The 24,724-nt window shown below is 39.7% G+C and overlaps 2 protein-coding genes across 6 annotated transcripts; one reads left to right on the forward strand and one right to left on the reverse strand.

Moving 5' to 3' along the window:
* Nucleotides 1-1,014: 1,014 nt before the first annotated feature.
* On the forward strand, nt 1,015-19,964 carry LOC122995253 (unconventional myosin-Ic-like). Of its 5 annotated transcripts, XM_044370324.1 has the most exons (34): nt 1,015-1,088; nt 2,262-2,367; nt 6,865-7,112; nt 10,148-10,306; nt 10,411-10,526; nt 10,809-11,007; nt 11,247-11,327; nt 11,485-11,664; nt 11,779-11,877; nt 12,271-12,384; nt 12,476-12,547; nt 12,641-12,760; nt 12,863-12,945; nt 13,093-13,198; nt 13,294-13,374; nt 13,473-13,564; nt 13,694-13,788; nt 13,932-13,978; nt 14,100-14,180; nt 14,384-14,489; nt 15,137-15,254; nt 15,347-15,460; nt 15,645-15,721; nt 16,172-16,240; nt 16,675-16,759; nt 16,877-17,036; nt 17,153-17,236; nt 17,341-17,434; nt 17,546-17,601; nt 17,691-17,826; nt 18,253-18,323; nt 18,410-18,507; nt 18,601-18,700; nt 18,815-19,533. In XM_044370324.1, the coding sequence occupies exons 3-34, from the start codon at nt 7,095-7,097 to the stop codon at nt 18,839-18,841; spliced, it is 3,138 nt and encodes a 1,045-aa protein (XP_044226259.1). In that variant the 5' UTR covers nt 1,015-1,088; nt 2,262-2,367; nt 6,865-7,094; the 3' UTR covers nt 18,842-19,533. The 5 variants fall into 5 exon arrangements, with proteins under 5 accessions (XP_044226259.1, XP_044226260.1, XP_044226258.1 ...); XM_044370325.1 differs by lacking the exon at nt 2,262-2,367 and having other exon boundaries at nt 1,070-1,088; XM_044370323.1 differs by lacking the exon at nt 1,015-1,088 and having other exon boundaries at nt 1,600-2,353.
* LOC122995785 lies at nt 19,537-23,472 on the reverse strand. The gene is made up of 4 exons (XM_044371156.1): nt 20,558-23,472; nt 20,282-20,439; nt 19,855-20,053; nt 19,537-19,733 (listed from the first exon to the last, which is right to left on the reverse strand). The coding sequence occupies exons 1-4, from the start codon at nt 20,708-20,710 to the stop codon at nt 19,542-19,544; spliced, it is 702 nt and encodes a 233-aa protein (XP_044227091.1). The 5' UTR covers nt 20,711-23,472; the 3' UTR covers nt 19,537-19,541.
* Nucleotides 23,473-24,724: the final 1,252 nt, after the last annotated feature.

Consider the following 24,724-nt stretch of genomic DNA (forward strand, 5'->3'; position numbering starts at 1 on the left):
TAGGCCTATTAGTTATCCATGTGAGATCATATATTTTGCAGTAAGCTCGGTTAAAGGGAAACTTCGGGATTTTTCAACCTGGACCCTATTTTCCCATCTATTTGTGTCTAAGTGACTAATGGGGACAACAATTTTTGAAATTGGTCCAGTGTTGAGGGAGAGCACTGTAACGGTGTTACACCGTATTTGGTGACCCATCAGATTTCGTGACCTGAAGTGTTGGAAGAAGTTCTCAGGTTCCAAAGTGTCGTGCTGATATACTAAATAAATTTAACAAAGTACATCATTAATACTGATGAGGGAATGCATAAGCAGCATTTTAATATATCAGTCACAGCCTGATTTACTGCAAAATTGGCACTTTTGCTTCAGTACTTTAAGTAAATTTAGCTGGTAATACTTCTATACTTTTACTTAAGTATGATTTGAAATGCAGGATTTGTAATGAAGTATTTTTACATTATGGTATTGATAGGATACTTTTACTTAAGTAAGGATTTAAGTGCTTCCAACACTGCAGGTCACGGAATCTGATGGGTCACCAAATATGGTATAACACCGGCAGCAGCAAAAGGGGCTGTAATGTAATCCTTTAGGGCAACTGCGCCCCGTCATTGTATGTCCACTAAAAGTGCTTGTTTTGCCACTGATCGGCTCAGATTGTTATTCTAAGTGTCTAACAACATTATGGAAAGGACCATACGGAGAAATTAAACGTTTTTATTTACCTTTCGCTTAATCCAGTCTGTTTATTATTGTGTCTAACCGAGTCTCGCTCACGCTGAAGTCTCGCGAGAACGAGAATTGTCGAAATCAGCTAAATATTAAGCCGTGACTGGAAATATTTTAGATTTTAAAAAATAAGCTATGCTCTCTGTCCTCCAAGACAATGAACTCCTCCAGGCACTCCTCTCTCCAACTCTCACCATGGATGTATTATAAGAGCTCTTATAATACATCCATGACTCACTCACGTTTGCACCGTTGGCTTCCTGCAATAACTCAACTCTCGCGAGACTCCAAGGCGAGGCTTCTTTTCAACTAGACTTTGTTAGATACAATAACAAACAGGCCGGATCGCGCGAAAGGTAAAGAAAAAAATTTATTTTCTCTGTATTATCCTTTTCATAATATGTTCAGACACTTAAAATAACAATCTGAGCCTGTCAGTGGCAAAACAAGCACTTTTATTTTGACGGGGCGTAATTGCCCCGTCGGATTGCAGCCCGTTTCGCCGCTGCCAGCTGAGGCGCTCTTGTTGTCCCCGTTAGTCATTTAGACACCAAATGATGGGAAAATAGTGTCCAGGTTGAAAAATACCGAAGTTTCCTTTTACATAAGTAATGGAATTTATGGTTACTACTATAACTTGACTAAATTGTTGAAAAAAAAATAGTTTACGTTACTGCAAGTCATGAAAGTTGTTGACAGAACCGTTACATCAGTTGGCCGTTGAGACACAAGAGACAAACCGGTAATTATAAGGTCTTTGGACAGTTAAACTAAGCTTCACATCATAACAAACTAGAAACGTTAGATAACAAAAAATAAATAGCTGGCTACATTTTAATCTCAGGCTTGTGCAATAGCATATATTTAATTTTAAATAATCACAAGACGACGTAGCTACAGTGGATAGGGCCTGTAGATTAAGGTTAATTATATATCACAGGCTGATAAAGAACTAACGTTAAAGAGTTAACAGACAGAAGGCCCCAGTTAAAAGGAAATCAAACTGCAGCATGCATAGCAGTTTCCCAAAGGTCCACAGAAAATATATCGATATAATTTCAATAGAAATTATATCTAGACAGCGATGTGTAACTGTGGCAACCTTGTAAATTATGTCCCAATTGTCTCAAATACTCATAGGCCTAGACTGAACTTTACGTCTGACATACAGTAGGTTTGTAAAGAAACCTTCAGCTCTTCCCTCTACAGAATCTGGCACCAGTTATCAGCATCATATCTGATTACTTTTGGCAGACACATTACCTTTAGCGTTGCCGCCTCCTAGCGGATTTATAGGCTAAAAACTATCTGAAATTTTGTATCACCTTTGCAGTGAAAGCTCAATGCGGTTAAGACTTGAAGCTTTTGTCCAGAAAGTACCTCTGCTGTGTTGTTGTAATTTTATCCGTTTGGATTTAGCCGTTCTGAGTGGGAGAGCATTTAGTCTAGGCTGCAGGGAAAAAGTCATCCTGGTAATGGATGGTAAAGTCTGGGAGCCTCACCTTCAGCTGTACATGTAATCGAAATAGTGGCCAACACCAGACTGTTACTGGATAGCAGGATATGGGAGAAAGTGCTCACAGTGAGAAACTTCAGTGAGGATGCTCATGCCCTTTGATTAGTAAGTGAGACCAGGTAGGTACATTTGTATGAATGTGTTTATTGTATATTACAGATAGGCATGTAAATGTATGTGTGTAGTGATGTGCAAGATACATACAATTGTCTTGTTATGCTTGTCCTGTAGTCGAGTTAAATTAAAGTGGTCAAAGAAATATCCGTTACTTAAATGTGTAAAACTAATATATTACAAATAAAACCCTGCATTCAAAGCTTTGCTTGAGTAAAAGTAAAAACATATACTTAAAAGTAAAAGTACTCATACACAATGACTCCTTTTCTACAGTTGTATTAGTATTCATACATACATACATAGTGTTCATCTGTCTCTATTATTATTACCGATGCCTTAACAAGTAAGCAGAATTTAACTGCTGCTGCAGGTAAAAGTGGAGCTAATTCTACATACGTTTGGAAAGTTTAGTCCATAAAATATGCGTTATATATTATGAAGTGATATGTTATGTCAAATAAATGTAGTGGAGTAGAGGTACTGAGTACCATAAAATGGAATACTACTCAAGTACCACTATCTTAAATGGTACTTAAGTATAGTAGTATAGCACTTAGTAGTACTTAGTTGTGGAAATTAATAATACAAGACTTAAAGTCTGTGGCCACACAGGTGTCCCTTAGGTTTTGAACCTAAAGTGTTTGGGTTGATGGCAAATAGAGAGACATCTCTGTTCCATACCATACTGTACATGCTGCAATTCAGTATGTAATGTTTAGCATGCTGTGTTGGCATTAATCTCAAATTACAGCTGAGGCTCACTTGAGTTCTGTTATTAGTTTTAGAATCATCTTGTTATGAACTGGACTGTTAGACAGTGTAAGTTTTCACCAGTTTGTGGCCCTAGATGAAAAGTCATTCAAAAGGATTCATCTTGTGGGACCCAAATTTTATGGCAACCCATCACTTTCACAAAAATAGCAGCATAGGAGCCAATTCAGTGCAATTAATATTACCACCACTAGGCAGAGCCCTAAGTCTTCCTATAATTCAGAACATCAAGCGGGGCTGATGTAGTGATAAGCTCATGCTTGTTTTGTCCCAGTGATCATGCAAAGGAAGTTACATTACTGACCTAAAACATTTTCCTCATCCTGATGTTGACTTTGCTTTTTCCTCATCAACAGAAAAAAGACTTTCAATCACTAGATCCTTAATAGATATCTTTTTTTCCTTTTGTGTTTTTTTGTTTCTAACATCCTGTAACATATACAAATGTGTGTCCACAGCTCGTTGATTGATGGGGTTTTGTTTTACGCCTTGATCAATTTATAAAGTAGTCTTTGTGGTGTAACAGGGATATGGGGGATGAGAGGTGATAAAGGTGAGAACGGGGTGAAAGGGACAGCAGATGGGTGCTGAGGGAGCTCAGCACAGATGGACAATAGGTGGGAAAAGGCATCTCTACCATGAACATAATAAACAGTCAGGGAGGCTAGTTTAGGTAACATTCAAATATATCCCATATCAACTTAATGATAGCTTTACATTAAAGCATAAATACTGCAGCATAGGTTAAAGGGACAGGAAGAGATAGTCTCATAAATACTGTCACATACATTGTCTGTGTGTGTGACAGAGAGAGAGAGAGACAGAGGTGGAGAAAAGAGAGAGAGTAGAGAAACAACCCTTTTTCCACCCCACCCAAATAAGTCATCATTCCTCTATGATTCATTGTTACACTGAATCGGAAAACCTTAGCAACTTAGGTGCAAAATGAAGGAAAACCATTATATCTTAGACTCAGTACACACAGGCAGACAGTTTATGACAAGAAGGTTATGCTAGGATTTCTGGATTTCTTCCATAAGATGTCAGATGTTCAGAATTAGTTTTTAATGTAATTATATGAAATTGAAGTCAGGCAGAGAGGGCCGTATCTGCAAAGTAGGAATCATTCGAGGAGAGAAGAGACTTTCTTTTGAGATATCATTACACATTTATATATATTTTTTTTTTCTTACATCTTACAGTGTTTTGGTTTTGAGTTTGACAGAAGTGGGTGTAGTGACAGTTGGGGCAGTAAGTGGGTGTACTCCTGAGAACAAGTTGGTTTAAATGAATCAACTCAGTCCTACCATACATATTTTAATAGTTGTTAAACTCTTGGCAAGTTTTAGACTCCAGTTCATCGCTCATAACATATTGGATTTTCTGCATTTTACACATACACATACATACGAGTACACATACACGTAAAGTTTAAAAAGGAGTAGTTCAGATTAGAACCGAGCTCAAACGAACGGTCATGATGGAAGATCTTGAACATCAGGAAACAGCTAGGAAGGAAATCCTTCTTACAGGAACTGCTAAACAAAGATAGGAACACTAATTTAAAAACAACTCAGGATGATACAACATGAGCTCAGGTGCTGAAGATGGACTCTACAGTTAAACTGTAGCTTCTTTCCGACTGACTTAAGTTTAATTTAGCATGCAATAAACTTGCACCAGATGTTTTTAATGTGTACAGATTAGAGAAACCAGATGTGTCAGGGGAGTACCCTCATGTTTTCCACATGCATGTGGTCACATACGTATGCCATGTCTTGGGTGCCCTTAGGTCTGCTGTCTGAGAATCCTTTTCCATGGTTTTGACCTCAGAAAATTTCAAGTTGACATTTCTAATGACTCTAAAATAGTAAATTGGACTTAAGAAAGGCATAAACCTGTCAAATGGTGAATTTTTGAAGAGTGGCTTAATGTTTATTGTACTCTAAATAAATGTTGGTCGCTTCCAATAATCTTTTTGTCCAGTGACCGTAGGAGCTGTGTTGTTGAAGGTAATAGCCTCAGGGGGGTCTTCCTTGCCAAATTTGTCCCAAGTGAGAGTCTAGACTAAGGGCAAGGCCCATATGACGCCCAGATGAGGGAAACCATGGGCTGAGCACAGTTTAGCACCTGGTGGCCAGGCATAGACTCACAGTGCTTCTGTGAACATAAACTGTAATACACTCATATTGGTTTACTTAACATACTGCACCCATCTAAAAAGAAACATTGGTCCCAACAATAGGCAGAATTGTTCTAGATTTATTAATTTTTCAGCGTTCACTTCAAAAGATTACGTTGTATCCTGAAGTATAATGTACAGGCCACATAACCTCTTGTCCAGAATATTTCCTCACAACACTGTTTGGCTTTGATAGGAGACTACAACAATACCTACCAAACTGCTGCAGTCAACTTTTATGAGGCAACCAAATGATCAAGTATCTAGTCATTGTTTGAGTTTCTTTTGATTTTTGCGCTAAATTGACCTGCAATGACTGATCATTTGAGGTGATGCTGGTGTGAAAAGAGCACGTACATACAATTAGCAACTGAAGGAACATAGAGACTACATTTTCAGAAAGAAAAGTTGTGAGAAAACTGTTGACTGGAAAAAAGTTCAAGCGAGAGAACATAGGGTGGGCCTGGCAGGGCTGCTTTCCATGTATAGTAAATGAGGCAGGGCAACAGAGACGCTAACTGGTACAAGATCCTTTAAGACAGTTTAAGTTCTTCCCTATTTGTGTATAATACTTATATGTAATAGTGGTAGGGATGTAGCAGCATGGAGATTATTTTCTTCTTGTTTTATGCACTACTGGGACAGCAAGAGATTGTGAAAAAGAGCAAGAGACTTTTTCCATCTGGGTAGCATTATTCAGATTCCTCAGTGTTGGATATTTGATGATGCTGGCAAGGGAAAGAGAGTGAGGCGTGGAGTGAGGGAAAATGGGATGAGAGGAAAGATGAGGAGGAGGAGAGGGAAACCAGAGGAGGGCGCTGTTCTCATGAAGAGGCATTCACAGCAACACCCCACCCCCCCACCCACCCCAAACATGTCAAGAATTGGAGGGGAAAGAGGAGAAGAATATGGTGGTCAATGCAGACAGAACATTTTATGTTAAATTATTGATATGTTAAAATTAGTTGCATGATATTGTTGCCAGGAAAACCAAGGAGCTGGAGAATATGACTGATATTTTGATGATGGCGTAAGTTATTTCATCAACAGTGGAGGACAGCCATGAGGAGGCAGGCGGTCTTGCGGGTGAAACGCTTCCATAACTCCCATGCGAATTAGTCTCAACTTGTGGGAGAAAAGGGTGGGAGTAAACTAAACAAGGAGGGAATGAAAGAAAGAATGTACCCAGATCTCATGTGATTTGTTTTTTTCCCTGTTGTAGTTGCATAGTGATTACATGTTTGTAGTTTGGGGCTCTTAGCAAAGTTTTCCAAACCCTTTCAGCTCTCTGCTTCTCTCTGCTTGGCACCATTCAACAGCATACTTTCCCTAGACTTTTTTTTTTTTTTTTTTTGTCCAGTTGTGTGACGTATGAGCGGAGTTCCTGCCCTTGTTTCATGCAGGAGCCTATAGTTTAGAGGGAAGGAGAGGGATCCAGGGAGAGGCGGACATTTACTTGACCTGTCAAAGGGAAGATGAATTGAAGGTATAAACAAGAGGAGCTGTTGGTGTTTTGGCCTGAGTGTGAGCGATTGTGTCCTCACAGGGGGAGCCAGACGAGGAGGAGGAAAGACGAGGAGAGGAGCGACTAAGGCTGAGAGAAAGTGAGAGATTGACTGACGGGGGGGGAGAAGAAGATAAGTCACCTCATTCTGTCGCCCATGGGCAAATGTGGATGAGAAGTTAAGGTTGAGGAGTCGGTTTGACACAGGAGGAGGAGCAGCAGCCCGAGGGGGAACCACCAGCTCAGCCTTCTTCTAGGAACAACAGGACAGGATGAGGTACCAAGGCAGGGTAAGAGCCTGACTACCATGATGCTCCTTGTTGTGTTTTTACATTTGGTGCTGCACACTGACTGGGTATAATGTGTGTGTGTGTGTGTGTGTGTGTGTGATTATGTCTGCACAATCTGCTCCTATAGTAAAGCACAAACTCCGATCCAACAGTCACTCATGGAGACTCCAAAACAGAACAATGAGTCACTTGAGAGTCAATTTTTTTTGCTCTGCATGCCTATGAGTCATAGTGTATTTTGGATTTTTGTATAAGCTTCAACTCAAGCAGTCCAAAGAGGATAAACTTGGTAGGTTTCCATCATAACCATTACTGGCACATCAGTGGTAGAGAGCCAGCTGTGGTACCAGAGCAGCTCGCCCTGGGACTGAGTGGTGGGTCATGCCTTATAAGGAAGACAATCCGAATGTAATCGGCACAGCAGAGCTTAGTCATGGGGCCTAGAGCCAAGTCCCACTGTGAGGTTAGCCTCTTCACTGGTTGTCACTGCTGCAACACCTATAGTACAAACCTGCAGATTACACTACAACTCCCTGATACTCAGAATCAAATATCACATCAAGCCCTGCCAGGAGCCTGTCAGTCAGATCAGACTCTCATTGCTGTAACAAGCAAGTCTCAGGTCAGTTCACTGACAACAAAGCTGCAAAGATTAGGCCTTGTTTTCTGGTTAAATATCCATCCCAGTCCTGTAACCGTAAAGATACCTCCCCACAGTGTCACTTCATCCTTTAACTTCCTCTTAGATTATGCAACCACAGCAGCAAAAGTGTTTCCATGTTTTGAAAGCAAAGAAGTTTCGGATGAGGCTCCACCATTTAAAGTCAATATTTTCTGCATGTTATGGTGATACAGTTCCTGGGATGAAAGTAAAGAGGTGTAACTCATGACTGCTCAGAGACTGACAACAATGTTTGCTGTGTTTTGAGTAACATGAAGAAACTGTTTTTTTGCATGGAAAGTCTGATGTGTATGGGTGCACTGCTACTGCTGTCTCTCTCAAGTAGCAAAAAATAGTGAGCATAGACAGATAATTGCACAGATTTTGATGTTAAGACATCCGAGAGGTGGACACTGCACAGACACTGTCAGTACAGCAGCTACTGTACATCTGAAAAACATCAGAGATTCACTTAAAAAGGTATGTCTCTGAAATGGAATGAAAGATTCAGACCAAATAAGTCTAAGTTCACAGCGCTGAACTTATGGCACTTCCCTTCTATGTGAAAATTCAATGTAAATGCTGAATGCACGGAGCCGTGTTCTAACTTTCATTATGACATGCAAGCCTACAGTGAGCTACGTGACATATGTGACAGGCTGTAACCACATGTACTGATTTACATCATACTAAAGCATGAATATTCTTCCGCAATTCAAGTTACTAAATTAAGTGGAAAAAAGTCCCCTGAATTCCATGAACCACATTTCATAGTAACTGTCAAAGAATTATAGGAAATGTTGAAATTGTCAACAAGTGCATCTTCGTTGAATCCCCTACACCTCAAGCAGTGTAACAATAATCCTTGGTCTGCACTGCCGATTATTTCACCTCTTATCTCAGTTATTAACAGAAGTGCAAACTTTATGTTTGGCAGTCAAAAAAAACCCAAATATTCTCAGTGTTTGAAATAAAAACATGCACAGCTGTTGACACATGGCATAGAAACCTTTAGTGGCATCTACTGAATGCCTGCCCCAAACCTGACCCTGACATTCCTCAGTTGTATCCTTTGGAAAATCTGACTGTGAACTGTAATTACTATCTGTAGAAAGCCCACCTGCAGGAATGGGAGAACAATACTCCAAGGTGAAGCAGAGAGGGGTGGCTGCAGCGGAAGTGTCCGGTGACTTTCCTTTGCTCTCGCCTCTTGGCTATCTTCCACTGTTGTCCTCTTTGTTTTTTTAAGGATTTTCCTGCATCTAGTGGTCAGAGATAATGACCTTTTACCGGTATTAACCAGCCAAATGAGACCCTGGAGAGGCTCTTGCATTCAAGAAAAACAGAAGTTCTGTGGAAGTCTAGCCCCTTTGTTCCACTTTCTGCTTGCTTTTTTCAATTATAGATGTAAAAGAAAAACAGCAGGGCTTCCCTCATAAATGTATCTTTGAAACTGAAGAGACTGCAGCTGGTTGAGCTAGGCTGTAGTGCACTGATTTCGCACTGCTTTATGTGTCTTGATATTTATCATCAGTAAGTATTGACTACTGACATTTTTATCTCTTTGTACAGTTCTATGCATGACTGTGCATGTGGTTGCAGGTGTGTAATATCTTACTTTAGGTCATATCTGAGGATTTCACTCAGCAGACTGGTAATTATTTCCTGTCTGCACTATGATGTTTACCATCACAGTACGGTTGACATGTACACACACTTTCCTTAGTTGCATTGGTTTTAACCCTGTCTGGTGATATACAGCTGTGTGTACGGTACATACATCATAATACACTATCTCTCTGTCTCATAATAGAAGAGTCCACCCTTTCTGTTTATCATTTGGATTCTTTAAATGTCTTCACTATTGAATCATGGTGAGGCTCCCTGGAGCTGTTATTTTGTGTTTTTATAGAGTGTTGTTTTGTGATGTGGTCAGTAAGTCTTGAGTCATTTGCCATTTGTCTCTTTTCATAAATCAGTTCTATTTTGTAATATATTATGTGGCAATTATTGTAATGTTGAGCACCAGATGTTAATTCTTTTATAAGTGGATACATGTAGCATCAGATGAAATGGGAAGTGGTCTTTTGTGCCCCCTGCTTGTGAACAGTGTGATTACATCTATTGGAAGGCTATCAGCAAGAGCAGGAATCGGTTTTCCCTTTCTTTTTAAAATACAAGTCAACTCATGGATCCAGAGAGTAAGTCAGATTTATTCATTCAGTCTCATTTTTTTGAATCACTCCATACAGGCTGTTGGAAGGCAGGATGTCCACCAATAGTGAACCAGAATAACTGACTCTTCTACTGTTTGCAGTACTGCTGAATGGTGTAACTCTCTTTGTGATGCTTCTCCTTCTCTATCTTCCTGTAGGAGGTGGATGTTGAAGGAAGAGTGCGTCTGGTGATGGAGAGTGCCCTGACTGCCCGGGACAGGGTCGGGGTGCAGGACTTTGTCTTGCTGGAAAACTACAACAGTGAGGCAGCCTTCATAGAGAATCTGCGGCGACGCTTTAGAGAAAACCTCATCTATGTAATAAAGCTACCTGTCTTCATACAGTATGTTCCAAAACATTTCAGTTGGTGTGGTGAGACATGTTTGAACGTGTTGTCTGTTCTGCTCATATCTTGGCTCAGACATATATTGGCTCAGTGCTGGTGTCAGTGAACCCTTACAAAGACCTGGAGATTTACTCCAAGCCGCAGATGGAACGCTACAGAGGGGTCAGCTTCTATGAAATATCGCCTCACATGTGAGTTCCTCTTTGTCCTCAGGCATGTTTTTTACCAAACTCCTCCGCTGCCAGTTGCCATCCAAACAATCACACAGTGCACTGAGAACCATGAAACTCTTGCTGTAATTATGAAATTTCTGTTTGAATATTAATTTTGCCCACATAAATTGATCATAAAACTAAATATTTGATCATCATTTATATGTTTGTGCACTGCGCTGCTGTTTGCACTGTATTCCACCATAGTGATTTCATATTATATTGATCTGTAGCTGACGCTGCTCTTGCGTTTTCCCTTAGTTACGCCTTGTCAGACAACACTTACCGGGCCATGCGGACTGAGAGGAAAGATCAGTGTATTCTCATATCCGGCGAGAGCGGAGCGGGTAAAACAGAAGCCTCCAAGAAGATCCTCCTCTACTACGCCATCACCTGCCCCACCAATGATCACATGGCTGCCCTTGGAGACCGCCTACTCCAATCCAACCCTGTTCTGGAGGTATTTAACCTTTGGCATTTCAAACTGAACAGCCAGTATGACAATAAAAAACACAGCAAATTCAGACTGAATTATCTTTCTCAGCATATCTGATTGATCTGGAAAATCTGACTAACCTTTGTACATTTGTGTTTTATAAATACTCAGCATTCTCTCTTGATTGTTTGATTTTATTATTCTATTGTTGGTCTTAATTTCACTTCCTCCCTCTAATTTCCTGTCTATCCTGCTTTGTGCAGGCATTTGGCAATGCCAAGACACTAAGGAATGACAACTCCAGCCGGTTTGGAAAATACATGGATGTCCAGTTTGACTTCAGGGTGAACACTCCCTCCTTGGTTTTGCCATTTTTTATAGAAATAATGTCTTTAATAACATTGCATTTAGTTTGGTTATATCATGGACAGCAGCTCAAATATTTAAATCTATGAAGTACTAAACCTGCTTTTAATTATCTGCTCCCATCCTTTTCCATAGGGGGCACCAGTAGGCGGTCACATCCTGAACTATTTGCTGGAGAAATCTCGTGTAGTGCACCAGAACCATGGCGAGAGGAACTTCCACATCTTCTATCAGCTTCTGGATGGAGGGGATGACGACCTGCTTATCATGCTGGACCTTGAAAGAAACCCTCAGAACTACCAGTATCTGGTCAAGGTGTGTGTGGCTCAGAAGTGTGATTGCACTGATGAATCACTTGTTTTCAAACGAAAATCTGTGCAATTATATTGCCAGTTGGGGTGTAGCCTAATATTAAATTGTCTTTTTCAGGGAAACTGCCCCAGAGTCAGCTCCATCAGTGACAAGAATAATTGGAAAGTTGTGATGAATGCTCTGTCTGTTATTGGCTTCACTGAAGAAGAAGTGCAGGTTAGTACAATCACACACTGTTGAATGATAGTCGCCTGAATGCAGTGGACAAGACAGCTGTTTCGTTTTTCACTCATATTTTCTGCTTAACCACAGTTACCACATTAAAGTGGAAACATTTAAACTGTGGAGTCATTGGAATGGATCTAAGACGGGCAATGTTTTGACAATTTGCATTATGCTAGGAATATTATTTTCAGCCATGAATATGTCCACTGTCTCTTTTTACACTTGCCAAAAATCACATAACATTTCTTATCATCACAAAAGCATTCAGGATAACTCCAAAGAATACAATGTCTTGTATTGACTGCACAGATGTTCATTTGATTAAAAAACAAATAGTTCGTCTTTGAGATTGTTGTTAACTGTTTTTCTTGTGTTGGACCTCAGAAATTGCTGAATATCATCGGAAGTGTTCTCCATCTGGGAAACACTCAGTTTGGGGAAGGGGAGGAAGGAGAAACTTATATCACCACTGAGACTCAGATAACAAATCTTGCAAAGGTCAGAAAAGTCCCACTGGTATTACTGGATGTTCAAATATGCACAAACAGTTGAAAAAGGCAGTGCTTAGAACAGATGTGTTGTTTTGCAGCTGCTGGGTGTCGATGGCTCAGCCCTCAGGGAGGCTCTCACTCACAAGAAACTCACCGCCAAAGGAGAGGAGGTGACAATCTTTTTGTCCTTGTTTTGTATATTTTCACTTGTCTGTTGTGTATTGTGTGATTTTATTATCCGTGTCATACTATGTGCCTTACAGATGATCAGCCCGCTAAATTTCGAGCAGGCAGTGTCTGCCCGCGATGCCTTAGCCAAGGCTGTGTATGGTCGGACCTTCACTTGGTTGGTGGAGAAGATCAACCAATCACTTGCTCTGAAGGTGCCGTTCTGATAACAAATCAAGGACAGTAGCTAAAATTCCATTATGTAGTTGTGTTGTACTACCATCTGATTTACAATGTTTGCTTTATATGTTATGTAGGATGAAATCTACCACAGCAGTAAAGGCTCCTCAGTTATAGGGCTTCTAGATATCTATGGCTTCGAGGTCCTGCAGAACAATAGGTATGAGTTATATTAATTTCCCTTTTTCTATTGTACCTAAATCTGCACAGGCTGTAAACCAAATTCTTCGTCAGTAGTAACCTCTATTGTCTCTATTATAACTCCAGTATGCATTCGGCCTCATTTCTTTTGCACTTCTGCCTACAGTTTTGAGCAGTTTTGCATCAACTACTGCAACGAGAAGCTCCAACAGCTGTTCATCGAGCTCACCCTCAGATCTGAGCAGGAGGAGTATGAGACAGAGGGAATTGCGGTGAGTCCATCGTTGGTTGAGTAGTCAAAACACCCAAGTTTGATACTGATATTGATATTTCCACGCCAACACAACACTGTTCCGTCTAATTTCAGTGGGAGACGGTGCAGTACTTTGACAACAAGATCATTTGTGACCTGATAGAGGAGAAGCACAGAGGCATCATCTCCATTCTGGTGTGCACGAAAACTAGTTTAAGTGTGTGTCTCTGCATATAGTGTTATATTTCCCTCTGTCATTGTAGATAAAGTTAAACAGTGTGACTGTCTTTTAGGATGAGGAGTGTCTGAGACCTGGAGAGACATGTGATGTCTCCTTTTTAGAGAAATTGGAGGACTCACTGGGCAGCCATCCCCATTTCATCACGTAAGCAACATGTTATATCAGATATTATTTTGACATACCGTACAAAGACTCTTCTAACTGCAGCCTCTTATATCAGCAGGACTACGTAGTGTCTGTTTCTACATTTCCATGTGCATTTATGTCTTTCAGTCACAAGTTGGCAAATGGAAAAACTCGCAGGGTAATGAGTAGAGAGGAGTTCAGGCTGCTGCATTACGCTGGTGAAGTCAACTACAATGTCAATGGTAAGCTGTAATTTATCACTAGGTTAACCAGTTGACTATTTTTATTCATGCATTCATTGCCTCGCAAGTGGTGACATTGATTACAGAGCATGCCCCACTACCCACTAATGACATACTGTACTGTTTATGCTTGTATTATTCAGGTTTCCTAGACAAGAACAATGATTTGCTCAACAGAAACCTGAAAGAGGTGAGCATTATGAAAATAGACAACCACAACCTTTACAAATCTGTGTGTCATCGCTCGAGTGAAGAGGAAGAGGGGGGCCTGCTGTGTTGACATGTGGTTGTGTGGTTTGGTCTCTGTTCAGGTCATGTGCCAGTCAGACAACCAGATACTAAGTCATTGCTTCCACAGAGAGGAAGTGATAGACCAGAAACGCCCAGAGATGGTAAAATTATTCTCGCTATTCTCTTTTTCCCTCCCCCTCCTTTTTCCCCCTTGTCAACCAATTATAAACAGTAATAATAAGACACTTATGACTACCTTATTACTCTCTCCCTCTCTCTCTCTCTGTTTCACAAACCAACACACACACACATACAGAGATAATTTCCCACAGTTTCATGGGGTTTTTTTTTATCTGTCCTTTAGGCTGCCACACAGTTTAAAAACAGCCTGATGAAACTTATGGAGATCCTCATGTCTAAGGAGCCATCCTATGTGCGCTGTATCAAGCCTAATGATGCCAAGCAGCCAGGTATGCTCTATACTACAGTATGTGTTGTAATAAGAGTTTGTTGTATATTACATTACTGATATTCTCAAATAAGAGTTAGTTTTTAAAATAACAATAATAAATACTCAGGTCCCAATTAATAGTATGTACAAATAAGGGAAAAAGGAATAAAAAATAATCGCAAAATGTATTTTTCACAGCATTATTTCCATCAGTTGTCACGACATACTGGCAATTGGGTGTCCAATTTTCTCCCCTTTAACAGAAATATTCTCCTCACTCTCTAATTCCACTGTCAATAAAACACAAAGATTCATGCAGCTGTTTCAGAAAAAATGGCTTCCAGGGAAGGGAAGAGATTACGCCATCTGAAACATTTTAATATGAAAGAGATTCAGGACATTTCATCAACAGCAAATTAACACATGGGATTCAATCAGACAAAAAGGTTTATAGCTAAATGATAAAAGAAGGACATAAAATAAGGAAGATTAGAAATAAAGGCAGGTCTCTAATGATACATACAGTAAAAAATAAATAAAACCAGGTTGTCTTTTCATTTGAGGTAAATAAAGGCCTCAGTCACTATTTTACAACTTGCAGTGTGTAAACTAAATGTTTGCCTTAAGTGTATCATAGTCACCAGAGAATAAGATCTCTCCCTGCAGGTCGGTTTGATGAAGTTCTGGTGAGACACCAGGTGAAGTACCTGGGCCTGATGGAAAACTTGAGGGTCAGGAGAGCTGGCTTTGCCTACAGGCGTCGCTTCGAAGCCTTCCTACAGAGGTGACCTTCTCTCTGAATGATTCACTGCCTCAGTAATTGTTCCTTCTGTTTACTTTATGTTCATCCTTCTATCATTATAATTATGTATGTAGGTATAAGCCACTGTGTCCTGAGACGTGGCCCAACTGGCACGGCAGACTCGTAGATGGTGTGTCCACACTGGTCAACCACCTGGGCTACAAAGCAGAAGAGTACAAACTGGGCAGGTAAGAGTGGAGAGTTTAATAATGGTGGTTCCCCAACTGTACTGTTCCCCCAGTACTGAGAAAGTTACAGAGAAGATTAAGGGGCCTCCCAGACTGGATGTGTGCATAAAAACAATGCAGTTTGTGTTCCTCAAAAGGCATATTACCTTTGTGCCAATCCCATTTTTCGGTCCACTTTCTACAGGTCAAAAATCTTCATCCGTTTCCCAAAAACTCTCTTCACCACAGAAGATGCACTTGAAGCAAAAAAGCCAGATATAGGTGAGCAACAGTGGTAAGGATTATAAATAAAGCTGACAATTGAAAATGAAAATGGAAGATGGAATGTTTGATATGTAATATCTGTGTGAATTGTAATTTGCGTTTAGAGTGTAAGACAGCTGATGACGATACTCTTTCCGAAGTTATAGTTTGTGATGTCGTTGTAATGGATTGCTATATGTCGTGAGGTGGAGAATAAGCGTACCAGCAACATCAAACCATATCCTCACTGTGAATGTCACTCTCTAACACATTGAACATGTTTTAAACACAGTCACTTTGAATATATAATAAATACACAACACAGCCTGATAATTCACAACATGTCTAATCAGTGAATTATATCTCATGCTGTAAATATAAATCATATATCCACAGCAGGAACTGTGGAAAAACCTCAATGGAAAAGCATGTATCCACCTTCGCTCTCTTTTCTTTGTTGTGTTCCAGCTTTGACCTTGCAGACATCATGGAGGGGCTACAGGGAGAGAGCCAAATACCAACGCATCAGACATGCAGGTCGGTGCACCTCCCACTGTTGACTCCCTCGCAGCTTCCTCCTTCTCCCTCAGAACAGTCCCACTGTGTCCCAAAAACTGAAATAAATACAAGCATAACTACTACGTAACTACTACAGAACGGATCAGATATATTATATTGGCCATCATAGTTTTGTGGGCCCGTTATTCAACAGATGATTCTATACTGATATACAGTGTTCTTACTTCCCTAACCATCAAAGTCCACGTGGTCCACATTTTAATAACTGCAGCCCATGCATTTGAGTGTCCATGCTTTTTTTTTTACTCTATTTTTATTTCCTGACATGTTTATTTTGGCCTAAACTGTCTTTCTGTTTCAGTAAACTATGCTATACTAACCTCGGGATGTTCTCTTTGGCTGAGTATAAAAGTTGTCTTGCTGTTAATATATGCATGTGTGTGTATGTGTAGTGATAGTGATCCAGTCTGGGTGGCGAGGGATGAAAGCACGCAGGAGGGCTAAGAGGCGTCGACAGGCTGCTGATTTAATACGCAGGTGCTTTACCGATACTTTGTTACTGTTTTTTACTGTATGTATATTTGTGACTGCATTTTTTTATGTATAGTAAAACTATTTCCTTCTATCTGTCTTTTTTTAATTTTTACTTATCAGGTTCATAAAAGGCTTCATCTACCGTCATGAGGAATACTGCCCTGAGAATGAGTATTTCCTGGATCACGTACGCCAGTCCTTCCTCAAGAAGCTATGCAAAAACCTGCCCAAGAGTGTTTTGGACAAAAACTGGCCGACACCTCCTCCCTCCCTCGTTGAGGTACAAACAGATGGTCGCTCAGCTGACTAACATGTCATCACGCACAGAGTACAAAGAACTGAATCTGTAGAGTTATAAATTCAAATCTACATAGTCAATTCTTTGATGCCCTACAGGCCTCCGAGCACCTGCAGAGGCTGCACATGCGGAACATGGTAATGAAGTATTGCAGGAGGGTGCAGCCTGAGTGGAAGAAGCAGGTATACTAACTACAGAACACATGATCTCACTTTCTTTTTTTTTCTTTTTTTTAATTAAGCTGCTGATTTTTCATGTTGCTTGATTTTTTTTGTCTCTCCTCTAGATGACACAGAAGGTTGTAGCCAGTGAGATCTTCAAGGATCAGAAAGACAGCTACCCTCAGAGTGTTGGCAGGTTGTTTTTGGACTCCAGGCTCGGTATTTGTCCATACACTGTACACACAATCACATAGTTTACCTCTGTACATTTACAACACAGATGCACCAAAAAAAAACACGCAACATTCACTCTCCCATTGCTTTATTTAGAACGTGAGCAAATCAATCTCAAAGTGGTCCAGACGCTCGGCAATGACAAAGTGCAGGTGAGATGAAACTTTTTTAACACGAGATTCATGATCAAAGTGGTTCGTAACTTCTCCCTCACGGTAATTTGTCTGCTTGTGCTTCTCAGTACGGCGTTTCAGTCACGAAATACGACAGGAGGGGTTTCAAGCCTCGCCCTCGCCAGCTGCTCCTCACTAACACCTTTGCCGTACTGGTGGACAGGACCAAGATCAAGCAGAGAATTGACTACCCAGCTCTGAGAGGTGAAAACCAGCCCTGAGAGCAATGTATCATTTTATCATTGTGTGTTTTTACTGCTAAGGAAGATTTATTATAGCTGTAATCTGTCTTTTCCATTTCCTTCCCTAAAATTAAGTTTATTTCTTTAGTGACCTTCAGCATTCAATTATTGTACCTTCTCTGTGCACCTCAGCAGAAATATCCATGGCAACCAAATTATATTTATTGTCTAATACTCTTGTCATCCTTTGGCTGAAAAAGAGCTGTTTCTCAAAGAAAGATGCTTTTAACTGAGTAGAAGACTATTTGAAGGAAGTGTTTTTGATTGACAGTTGTTACAGTGCGACAGATATTGAACCAGTATTCACTTTAACATTGTTTCTACGGACAAATGTTACTGATTAATTCATTGTGACCCAACGTTACTTGTGATTGTGTTCTTTAAACAGGTATCTCTGTGAGCTCCCTCAGTGATGGGATGTTTGTTCTGCACATGCCCAGTGAGGACAATAAGCAGAAGGTACAATTGTAGAACACAGCAGTCACAACTCTTCACAAGTTTGCATCCCCATGGTCACTCTAAATCCAGCTGTGTCTCCCTCACAGGGCGATGTGGTGCTCCACTGCCACCATGTGATTGAGCTGGTGACAAAACTTGCCATGATGGCCAGCAAGACCAACTACGTCAACATCAGCCCGGGCAGGTGAGACCCCATCGGACTGCTATTCTGAGGCAGTAGACGTAGCCATTGCCAGTCTAACAGCATGTTCTTTATTACCTCCTGTATGGCATGCAGTATCAGATTTGCTGTGGCTCGCGGCAAGGAAGGAATCATTGATTTCGTCAGGGGCTCAGAGCTGAAGGTGGCCAAAGGCAAAAGAGGACATCTGCTAGTGGTGAGTCAGCAGCTGCTCTGATGTCATGTGGGGAGCCTGCAGGGAATAAGGGGTGTTTTAAAAGTAAAAACATTTCAGCCAGATGACTGTGTTCAATCTGATTTTGCTCCGCAGACTGCCCCACAGATCAACACCACTTGAAGAAACAGGGTGCAGGCTTCATTGGGGAGAACCAGGCAAACGGTAATCCTTTTAGCTAAATGGAGGATTGCCACTCAGAAGTTATTATTTGTTAGTTTGCAGCAAACAGGATGATACCACAAGCATACACAACGTCCTCAAGATCCCTTATTGATTCATAGACATCATAATTATTACAAAAATGTCTTCAATGTTGCAATAAATACTGATAAGCGATATTTTTTTTAAGATTAGAAAATCATAACATGAAGTCATCACAGCTCTGAATGCTTCGTCTCTTTATTTTCATTCATATACAAATATATTTTCACATTATCAAATATAAAATGTCATATGTAAAACACTGTATCTCTGTATTGTAAAAGAAATAAAACAAACCACTTAAAATAAATAGCATATTAATAAATATGTCAATAAATAGTAAATATATCTGTGGAAAGTCCAGTAGATTGAGGGCTCAGGTTAGAAACAGGATGTTGGAAAGTGCTCAGTTTTTTCTAGGAGTTTGTGCAAACTTACAGTTAGAGGTAAGACAGAAACTCTGGGAAATACCCAAGAAACCCGTTAAATATACAGTAAAAAATCATGTATAAAAAAAAAAAGGCAAATTCACTAAAATGACAGCCCTTTGTAAATGTTGACAAAACTAAAGGACTGATTAAAGTGGTTATTACAACTATTGTTCCTTTTCAGTATCAAGTCAGATGCGTGTTCTTGAAGCCAGCAGGAGGAAATCTCTTGCCAGTTTGGTGAGGTAAAGGTCTAGATCCCTCAGAATGATATAACCCTCTACTCGGCTGTCCCATACTGTTTTGGAGTTGGCTTCTGGGTTCAGATGAGTCCGTACGGTGAGGGAGGTTGGCTTCACCCAAGACCTCTTCATTTTACTCATCTGGAGAGGAAAGCAAAACAAAGTTGATCAGTCTTGGTGTCACTTCCTCGAAAATGTATGTGGGCTAAGAGTGGACACAGCGTGGGTGGATTTCAGTAAGACAACTGTGGAGGAGTGATACCTGACTGCTGACTTTGTTCATCAGGTCCCTCAGGTCCAGCTGAACGTGCTTGATGCTCCGAGGTATAGACGTGCTCGCTGGCATCCGCTCTTCCTTTTCCTTCTCCAGCTGCTTTCTCTTCAACTCCAACACGTTCCAGAAGGATTGCATATCCCAGAGAGCAGTGTGTAGTCGTTCCCAGTCCTTAGCACACAACAAGAGACAACCACATGATTACATAATAAAAATGTTGCACAACCCCCCTTCGATGTTTTAAATTCTAAAAGGGGAATTCCTCTCAAATTTTCACAAGTTTTACATTCTGCAAGAGCAGGCATTGACAGTCATCAGGTTTTGGTTTTTTTTTTTCCCTCTATTAGGACATGAAAAGATGACAATAATGGAAGAAATTCTCAGAAAACTTTGAAGAAATGTTTTGCATGATTACCACCAGACAGTGACTTCCTGTAGAATTTCTTTTGAAACACCCAAACAGACACTAACCGTCAGCTGTAGCCAGCTGTAGAAATCTGTAGAAAGTAACGGCAGGTCCTTTAACTGCCGGCCTTTGTCCTCAAAATCCACATTTTCCAACTGATGCTTTTTCTGTTAAAGTAAACACAGTAATAATTAATGAGTTATATTCATGAAAAGCTCATGCTTGATGTGTACAAAGGTATGAGGTGGCCAGTGAGGAGGGCAGCAAGCATTTCTCAGCACTCACGTATTCCCTCAGCAGCGTCTTGACACGGTTTCGGGTGTGAGATGTGAGGAGAAAGGAGTTGCTGTATTCCTTCTGGACTGGAGATGGAGCAGAAGTCTCCACACAGTTAAGTATACAGCAAAGGAGGATGAGAGCAGACCACCAAACAGTCATCTGGAAGAGAGACAGAACCAGAGTTATGGGTTATGTTGCACATTTTGTCTATATTTTCCAGTCCCCATACATCTTATGTAATACAGTAACATTACAATTGGTACAGTAGCAGCAGCGTCTTAATTCCTCTAAATGGTTTCAGTGTGGAAGGAAGCATTTTTTCTATTGTTGACTCCTTTTGTTGGGGGCATTGCAAACGTAAAAGCTTGTGCAAGATCCTGAATGCCAATCTCCAGACTACACACTGCTGGCCTAATACAAGAGACCCGGAATTAGAAGTGTTAAGTTTATGTTTTCATTCAGGTTCCTTGGCTCTGTCTAGATTAATCTGTGGAGAGAAAGAGCTTTTCATTGTAGTCTTTTAGTTGAATCATGTTGCTGGTGTAAGACAGTCTCATGTCTGACACTAGTTGATGACTCATCATGTTTCTCATTCACTGAAAACACCTCTCTATCCAAACTGCAGTGCTGATTAGGCATAACAGTGTCCTCCAATGGTGTCTCCTAGTAATTTATCAACAAAAGCTCTCTCAGGTCTACACAAATTCAAATCCAGAAATATCACAGCTGTTTGACAAGCGTTATTTGAAGTTTGACTTGGACACTAAGTCCAAGAAATGAAAATAAGATGTTTCCTACACATTTTTCTATTTATATACACTGCCATATACTCACCATGCACTCATTGCATCTGTCTCTTGATTACAGTTGCCTGCTGTGTTTTTCTTTTTACAAGATGCTCACATGGTGATACAGTAAATAATTCAAAAAATAAAATATTAATCTATATACAGCAGTACCAGTCAAACGTTTTGACACATTCTCATTCAAGTGAATGAGAAGGTGTGTAAAAGCTTTTGACTTGAGAAGTATCCCAGACTGCTTACAAATACCCAAATCATCAAACTCATGTCCAAAATATCTATATGCATAGACTTACCTTGGAGGAGCAGTGAACACCACACTGAGCGAGATATCTTCATTATACTGTGAAGCTCACGTTCGGTTTATATATTTGTTCTTATTTTCGGTTTCTGCAGATCTGGAGTTTTTTTTTTTTACTCTCTTTCTCTATTATGACATCTTGTGGTCACGCAAATGTGAGGAAGTTGTTCAGTAGAAGCCTAATATAGCATTAGATGTAATACCTTTTTTTTTCAAAGATCTTAGGCAATACACAAAGAAAATGGATCTTGTAATTTTTTTTTCACAGACATGTGGGAAATGAGTGTTTGTAGCCAGAACTGATTAAATGTTTAGGTTGCCTTAGTCTATAATACCTATTCATTTTTTAGTTACCTATTATTTTAATCTTTGTAATAAAGAGTTTCCTCTCATGTTGTTTGATTATGCCCTTGTGGCTTTGAGTACAGATTATGTGTATTTAACATGCTTTCATTTTATATATTTAATTTTTCTTTTCCACTATGGCACAGTTACAGCAATATTCAATAATGTCCTTGTTAAATTAAACAGTGAATAACAACATAGATGACTTATATCTGCAGTTTCATCTGTATAGTCATAGTCTGAGTTTCATTACATGGTTATTTAACTAAGCCAGCCACAGTGGTAAAACCACTGTGTTGTCAATATAGTGTTAAAACAACTAAAATCTGAAACTTTTTTTTTTTTTCAAGAGACGGTGAAGGTCAGATTTGACTGTGCATCCTCAGGGAATATTCAAGAAGTCCCATGATGTAGATGAGTAATGACCGACACAGTTTCACTGAATCTCACAGAAGACAAAAATGTTTAAAAAAAAAAAAAACATTAAAAAAAATTGCCAGAAAGGCCCCTGTCATCATTTTCATTTTCATTCATGAGTGACTCACTGAAAACTTGTAGTAGTTCCTATTTCATGGTTCCTAGAAGCAGAGCAGTAGACACAGACTCTGGTAAAACAAAGAGTTCGACATCTGAACTTAAAACAGGTCATAATACTTATATTAAATTTTTTTCTTCTCCATTCTTTTATTATCACAAATGAAATATGAATGTAAATAAAATATTTCTTGATTTTGATTTCTTGAATTAAATACAACACATACCGACTTCTCTCGTATGAAGAATGGTGCGCTTAACAGTACCTCCATAATCATCAGTCAAGGGGGTGACATTTTTAGAAAGATATAAACATTGTTACTATATAATTGCTCTGCAAGTTTTCTATTCCACTGTATTTTACTGTCTCCATACACATCTATTTTATTCTGCCGCATTACACTTTCAGCCTCCGTACTCTGGCTCCCAGTATGTATTATAAAGAATTTTAAGATTTTATTGATTACCTTTAATGCTTGTCTTGGCCTGACTCCTTGACAAGTTTTGGATTTTTTATTTATTTTTTGCCCTATATGATCCTGTATTTGGATTGAGATCTAAATGAATAGATGTTTTAGTCTGTTCATGAGTCCAGGTTTAAGAAATAGAATATATACATATATATTGTACAAATATATGAATTAATTGTGTTGTTGAACATTTGGGCATATATTGTGAAAAGGAAAGAGGGGTGGCAGAGCCTTTGTCATGTTACTAGATTATTTTATTGAGATCTTATCCTGATTTTGTCGGAATCTTTTTATTTCTTGTATATTATTTAACTTCTTTCTAATATCCCTATTTACCAATAAGTCTTTCTATCTGCTTTTATTATTGCTGGTTTGTAACATGCTGTTATGTGAGGCGCTTTGTAACTTAAAGAGTTCTTGTCAAATAAAGATGATGATTAGTGTCATGTGCTATATACAATATTGTTTCTCTGGCTTGGGGCAAACAAAATTTGAGGCTGATTACTGGAATCAACTGTGGAAGTTTCCTCAGCACTGCTTCCAGAGTTATCCTCATGAAGGAACTCATGATTCGCCATTTGGCAATGATGGCCTAAAGGTTTGAGCTGCGGCCTTGTGACCAGAAGTTTTCCAGCTCGATCCCTGGACCAGATAAATCTGGGCGAGGAAAGTGAAAAAGCAGCACTTGCCTCTCCCTCATTACTACCACTGAGGTGCCCTTGAGCAAGACCCTTCACCCCATCTCCTCCAGTGGAGCTGCTCTGTGGTCAGACTGTGGTTGTACTTGGCAGCTTCGAGGTATAAATGTACATAACTGCAGCTGTGGTCAGGGCGTTCCTGCAAAAGACAGCTGGGCTCTCAGTCAAATTTCCCTGAATAAATAAAGATTATTTTAAAAAATTACTATTTGACTGCAGATTTCCATATGGCCCTCAGGCACATCTCTAGCCTTGAAATGCTTACTTTAATTTTCATTTAGTCAGATCCTTTGCCACATTCTATTAAAGTATGCTTCAGTTGTATAACTGAAAGCATTATTGAAAGTATATATTTTTGGTTTTCCTTATGGATAAGGGAACAGCTTTCTCTTCCAGAAAACTGCACAACCATGAAGGAGTTGATCATTTCTTGGAGGTGAATTCCAAGTCAGGGATTAATCCAATGCATACACTATGGGAAGTCACCCAACATTCAAAGGAATGACATCTGGGGATATTTTATCGTCATTGTGAAACCTGAAAAAAGTTCTATGTCGATTAAGGCTTTCATTTATCGATCAGTGAACACAATGAATATCGTTTAAAGTGTATGCTGTGCTGTATAGGTTTGTTTTTCTGGTGTAATCAACAAGTTGTTTAGTGTACAAAAGGCAGGGCAGCTGATTTTTATAACTCACCTTACCATTATTAAACTATATGAGGGCAGAGCAGTAACTTATAAATTATTGTTGAATTGTTAGACAACAGTGAAACTTAAAATAAGGGCAGTTTATTCAATGGTAACACTTACATTTAATGACACATTTCTCATGCTGGATTTCCAAGTTTTAAAAAGTTTAATTCTGGACACCACACATGAGAACAGGTATGACAAAATATACATATCTTATAGTGGTGTTTAGAGGAGTTACAATATGTGTAGGAGAAACAGGCAGGGCAAAGATGAGACGAGAAGCTTCCTTTCTGCTGTGATAAGCCCTGCAATTAGTTTCAAAATATCA

The sequence above is a fragment of the Thunnus albacares genome, chromosome 13 (genome assembly GCF_914725855.1).
Source record: "Thunnus albacares chromosome 13, fThuAlb1.1, whole genome shotgun sequence".
Classification (NCBI taxonomy): Eukaryota; Metazoa; Chordata; class Actinopteri; order Scombriformes; family Scombridae; genus Thunnus; species Thunnus albacares.

What these genes read in the sequence shown, in the direction of transcription:
- LOC122995253 (XM_044370324.1), top strand. An exon ending in ACCAATCACTTGCTCTGAAG is followed by an intron (nt 12,761 to 12,862) that starts GTGCCGTTCTGA and finishes TATGTTATGTAG; the next exon opens with GATGAAATCTACCACAGCAG. An exon ending in TCAACAGAAACCTGAAAGAG is followed by an intron (nt 13,979 to 14,099) that starts GTGAGCATTATG and finishes GTCTCTGTTCAG; the next exon opens with GTCATGTGCCAGTCAGACAA.
- LOC122995785 (XM_044371156.1), bottom strand. Translation starts at nt 20,710, where the DNA reads ATGACTGTTTGGTGGTCTGCTCTCATCCTCCTTTGCTGTATACTTAAC. An exon ending in AGACGCTGCTGAGGGAATAC is followed by an intron (nt 20,440 to 20,557) that starts GTGAGTGCTGAG and finishes TTACTTTAACAG; the next exon opens with AAAAAGCATCAGTTGGAAAA. An exon ending in CAGGAAGTCACTGTCTGGTG is followed by an intron (nt 20,054 to 20,281) that starts GTAATCATGCAA and finishes ATGTGGTTGTCT; the next exon opens with CTTGTTGTGTGCTAAGGACT.